The sequence below is a fragment of the Prionailurus viverrinus genome, chromosome B2 (assembly GCF_022837055.1).
Source record: "Prionailurus viverrinus isolate Anna chromosome B2, UM_Priviv_1.0, whole genome shotgun sequence".
Lineage (NCBI taxonomy): Eukaryota > Metazoa > Chordata > Mammalia > Carnivora > Felidae > Prionailurus > Prionailurus viverrinus.
Window position 1 is genome coordinate 22,038,585 of NC_062565.1, and position 5,348 is coordinate 22,043,932.

At 39.9% G+C, this 5,348-nt stretch overlaps 1 protein-coding gene across 1 annotated transcript; it reads left to right on the plus strand.

The window, feature by feature from the left end:
* Window positions 1-690: 690 nt before the first annotated feature.
* On the plus strand, window positions 691-1,249 carry LOC125166400 (60S ribosomal protein L29-like). The gene is given in 2 exon segments (XM_047860340.1): window positions 691-1,065; window positions 1,112-1,249. Coding segments are annotated over 2 exon segments (513 nt in total).
* The last annotated feature ends 4,099 nt before the right edge of the window (window positions 1,250-5,348 follow it).

A 5,348-nucleotide genomic window follows, 5' to 3' on the forward strand; every position in this document is an offset into this window, starting at 1 on the left:
AAGTTACCAATATTGGCTAAAAGAGATGGTTTTGATGTGGTTTTTATTTATTTTTTCTGCAGATGCTCCCCTCTAAGGAATCTGAAAGACCTCAGGCCTCCTCCCTCAAAGCGTAGTAAGGACATGGCTTTGGAGCCAAGAGCAATGCTCAGAACTTTGGGAACCCGGTGAGACTCACCTAGGGTGGACCTGGACCCTGGGAAAAGTAAGCAAAGGGGAAGCAGTAAGGAGTGTTTGGGGAAGTGAGGTGAGGGATAAGGGGAAGCAACATCAGAGAGAGGGGGGAGCCCCCAATTAGTTCTTTATGAGATGAGTAGCAGCTTGAAAAGAATAGCTAGAAAAAAATGCTGTACACCATTATAGAAACTCTCTATATATGTGATTATCACACAGAGAAGAGAGTTTCCTTTCTGGTAATGAAATGAACTAGCACACTGTCCCAAACATGGCTTTGTTGGTGAGAAGATGGCAACCTATTTCTTGAGGAAGACCCACTGTTATTTGGGTAGTATGAATGCTTTCTTCACTGGGAAAGACTTCCTATTAAAGCAAAATCATCTGAATTAAATGGTGCAAACAGTTTGCAAACTTGTAGTGGACCTGAACTAGAAAACATCTAAAGTAGTTGAGGTCAAAAACAGGGACTTGTTTGGTCCTAGGCACTCAGAAGACACAGGCTTTGGTGCAGACATGGCCAAAGCCAAGAACCACACCACACACCGCTGATCATGAAAATGGCACAGAAACAGCATCAAGAAACCCCAATCACAAAGACAGGAATCTGTTAAGGGGGTGGACCCCAAGTTCTTGAGGGATACACACTTTGCCAAGAAGCACAAGAAGGGCCTGAAGAAGAGGCAGACCAACAACACCAAAGCCACGAGTGCATGTGCCGAGGATATAGAAGCCTTTGTCAATCCCAATGGGGTTAAGTCCAAGATCCCAAAAGGCAGCAGCCACCAGCTCAATCAACTTGCTTGCATTGCTCACCCCAAGCTCAGGAAACCTGCTTGTACCCACATTGCCAAGGGTCCCAGGCTCTGTCAGCCAAAGGACAAGAGCAAGGCTCAAACTAAAGCCCAGGCTATAGCTCAGGCTCTGTCCACCAAAGGCCAAGTGCAAGGTTCAAACTAAAGCCCACGTTGCAGCTGCCACTCCAGCCCTGGCTCCTAAAGGTTTCCAGGTTCCCACAAGGGCTCCAGTCCAGAGGTCTCTGTTAGTTGATGTGAGGACAGATGGACTGCAGTGACCCTTGGGCTTCTTTCTGCATGAGGCTGGTGCCCTCCTGTGCTATTTGTACAAATAAACCTGAAGCAGAAAATAAATAAATAAATAAATAAATAAATAATAAATAAATAAGAACTTAGGCTCTGAAATCAGGCAAGTTGATTGAAGTGCCTATGAGTGCTCCTGGGCAAGTAACTTAATTTTTCACTTTATTTGATTAGTGGGAATAATCATGATGGCATGGCATCTGATTGGGATGTGAACATCTAAAAGAAACAATTGCTTTGTGTGTTTTGGCAAGTAGCAAGCACCCAACAAATGTAAGCTGCCAATATTATCTTTTCTTATTCATTCATGACACATGTATTAATTGCCTACTCCCTTGCTAACTTGTAAGGACACAAAGATGAATGAAATGTAGTTTCTCTGCATAACAACCTCACAGCTTAGGTTCTTTCCACTGCTGAGATTCTAGACCAACTGGACACTGCTGGTGAGTCATTCTTAATACTTCCTCCACAGCGTGCTGCATGAGTACAGAGGAAAGACTAGCATGAATGAATATTTCAAGTACAATGAAATGAAAATTTCAAATATCTGTCAGTAGGAACCAGAGAGCACCAATTCCAACTGGCTAGCTCCAGTAGGAAATGTGTTGGCTCATGTAACTTTAAGTGCAGAGTAGGGTCAACTTCAGTGCTAACTTTATCCTAGGTTCTGGGTCCATTTTTCCCAGAAGTTTTTTGACTCAGCTTTTCTCAAAATATTGGTGTCACTTCTAAAGTAATAGGGAGACCAGATTTGACATTCTGCACCCAACCAGATCCAGAGAAAGAGAGCAGAAGTTTTCTCAGGAAAACAAGTATAAACTTTCCCAGAATTCTTGATTTTAATGTTCCCAACTTGAGTCACATGCCCATTTCCGAACTGATCACCAGCAAAGGACTCTGATTACTCCTAGATCTGGGGACCTCATAGAAAGGATCCCAGAGGTGAAAGCAATGGTGCTTCCAATAGGTGTAAGGAGAAAATGACAACAAGAGCTTAGAATTCCTAATGGGAAAAACAGCTGCACATAGCCATAGTAAATGTCAGATGTTGAAAAGCATTTAGAGTTAATCTATTTAAATTCCTCAGCCTATTGAAAAGGAACTAAGACAAAAACACCTGAATCGTCCAAGGTTGCACAGACAAAGGTGGCCCAACTGTGACTCTAACTTAGGCATTATTATTTCAAATTTAGAGTGCTTTCAACATCAGCCTATTTTTTCCCCACCTTAACTAATAAAAACAAAAACAAAGCAGCAATTCTGATTCTTTTCCCATTGCTTAGGGATTGCAACAGCTGGTGGAAACCATAACTTGGACTGAGGAGAAAAGTAAGTGTAGCTTATGTGTTATAACTTGTTTACAATACCTTTTAGTTTCTTTTGAGAATATAGATTATCTTTCAACAGTCTTGTCTTATGTAGTTATTTTTCCTTTTATCAATAAAATCTTAAAAGGACATCCACTGTTCTGAAAAAGAACTATAGTACCTGTGGAGGAAAGCTGTATTAATTTGTGATGACTACTGTTTTGTATCATAAACTTTTGTATCCTATTGAACCAATTTTATGCTGGCTGGATTCTTTGAGTTTCATTACTTTGTTGTGCAGAATTTTAAGAATGTTAGAAACAAGTTTCTTAATTTTAAGCTTTTGTTGAGTGTGTTATTTCATTGTATTTGGGATGGATCCCAGGGTAACTTATTCTAGTGGTTGACTTCACATACTAAAGGCTTTATCCTTTAATTATTCTAAAAATAGCCACATACAATTCGGTGGACTCTTTAAAATCCCTATCTCTGAAACAGTCTGGGGAGAGGAATCAATGCATGCAGGGAGCCTCACTGGTATTCTGTTTTAGGCCAGCCACTGAATCTTTAATGTAAATCTTTAACCCTAAATCCTTATTGTAAAAAATCAGTCACTGGACCAGCAGACCAAGTGACTGGCCTGTGACCATCAGGCTTCTTCTATCTTATAAAATATTTAAGTGGGATTTTAGTGTTACCACTATAAAGACATATGCAAAACTTATAATATTTTTTGGATACACAGTCCCATTGACTCTGCCTCAAATTCCACTAAGAAGGTTCTTGTTTTCATAGGGAAAAAAAAGCCAGTGTTTTAATACAGTATCTAGCTTGTGCATATTTAAACCATAGAACCTAAAAATTCCTTTCTTATCCTTTTAGTTCCTTCCAATGAACATTGTACCATTTCTAAATATTTGATGAAGGCAATAAAGTGGATTAGCCCTTCACACTTCAGTGACTTGTGGATTTACTCCCAGTTGGAAACATTTCTGTCCTAGGAATATCAAAATCAGTGACCTTTTATATGTCAACTTGTTTCTCCATCTGTCCCACAATGTAGATGTGAGAAATTGGGTTGATGCTATTGAACCATGCTTTCTTCCTTTTAGATGTCAATGTGATGATTCCTATATATTGAGCTTTTTGGGCAAGTTTTCATACTTGCTGCTTGCCTTCATTCAAGTAAAGATGCTGCCCAAGTGAGGAGTATAAGGATAAACTCTAAGATTTGTGATTCACTCCTAGCTCTTCTTTTCAGTGCATGTTCTCATAGTATCTTCTTTTTTTTAATTTTTAAAAATGTTTTTATTTATTTTTGAGACAGAGAGAGACAGAGCATGAGCAGGGGAGGGGCAGAGAGAGGGGGAGGCACAGAATCAGAAGTGGGCTCCAGGCTCCGAGCTGTCAGCACAGAGCCTGACGCGGGGCTCGAATTCACAGAGTGTGAGATCATGACCTGAGCTGAAGTCGGACGCTCAACCAACTGAGCCACCCAGGCACCCCTCATAGTATCTTCTAATATTCTAGTTCTTTTGTGATATCAAATGAAATTATCTATTTTTTTTCCTAGCAAGGTAATTAATTCAAGTACAGTGTTATGCCTGGAAAAAAGAATGTTATAGGAAAATGTGTTTTAATTTTCTGAATTGTCAGCTTTTTCATGTGGGGTGTTGGACCATGTAGCCTATCTTAACCATAGTCTATGAAATACTGTTGTATATTTGTCAATAACCAAACTAGAGACTAAAGGGAGCAGATATATTCCTAATAATTTCTAAGATCATACACTTATTTAAATTAAAGGGGATTTGGACCAAGTAGGTCATTAACTCAAGACTTTGTTAGTAAGTCTTTTGTTAATTATTAATTATTTGTTAACTATTATTTTAAGTTCATTTACTTATTTTGCAAGAGAGAGTGAGAGTGTGCACATGAATGCATGAGTAGGGGGAGGGTGCAGAGAAAAAGGGAGAGAGAGAATTCCAAGCAGGCTCCACCCTCAGCACAAAGCCTGACGCTGGACTCCATCTCACAGCCAAGAGATCGTGCCCTGAGCTGATATGAAGAGTCAGTCACTCAACCAACTGAGCCACCCAAGCACCCCATGATTTTATGTAATTATTTTTGAGCCTTGTATTTTTGGGTGGGTAGATGGGAAGAATGACTATCAGCCTATCAGTCTGTTTTCTGCATATTTTCCTTCCTGAACTTAACCCTGACTGTGGTACATATTACAAGTTACTTTTTGTCATATATGCTTCAAAAGACTGATGGTTCTGTACACTGTGCACCTTGAACATACACAATATTATATGTCAATTATAGCTCAATGAACCTGGAAAGGAAGAAAAAGACTGATGGTTTACTGTTTGGATTTGAAACTCTAGTTTTGAAAATTAGGTATCTCTGGATCCCAGCCTGGCTGTGTACCTCCTTCCTTTCTATCTAGTACTTGGTTTTTGGTTTCTGATCTGGATCATTCCCTTAGCCCCCATACCTCATACCCAGTTCAAAAGTAACCCTCCCAGATTATAACTCCTGATCCTAATGAGGCATTCCAGTGTCTAAAAGTCAACATGCAGACAGAAATTGTGTTCACCAATCTTGCCTTCCTTCCCTTGATTATAAACCCCTTTGCCGCCTGAGCATGTCTGGTCCCAACAATGGAATCTACTATAATCCAAAGCAAATGTTGATCAAAATTTACCAGAGGCACCAACTTGTAGCCCAAACATCAGACCAGCTCACCAGTGTGTTTTAT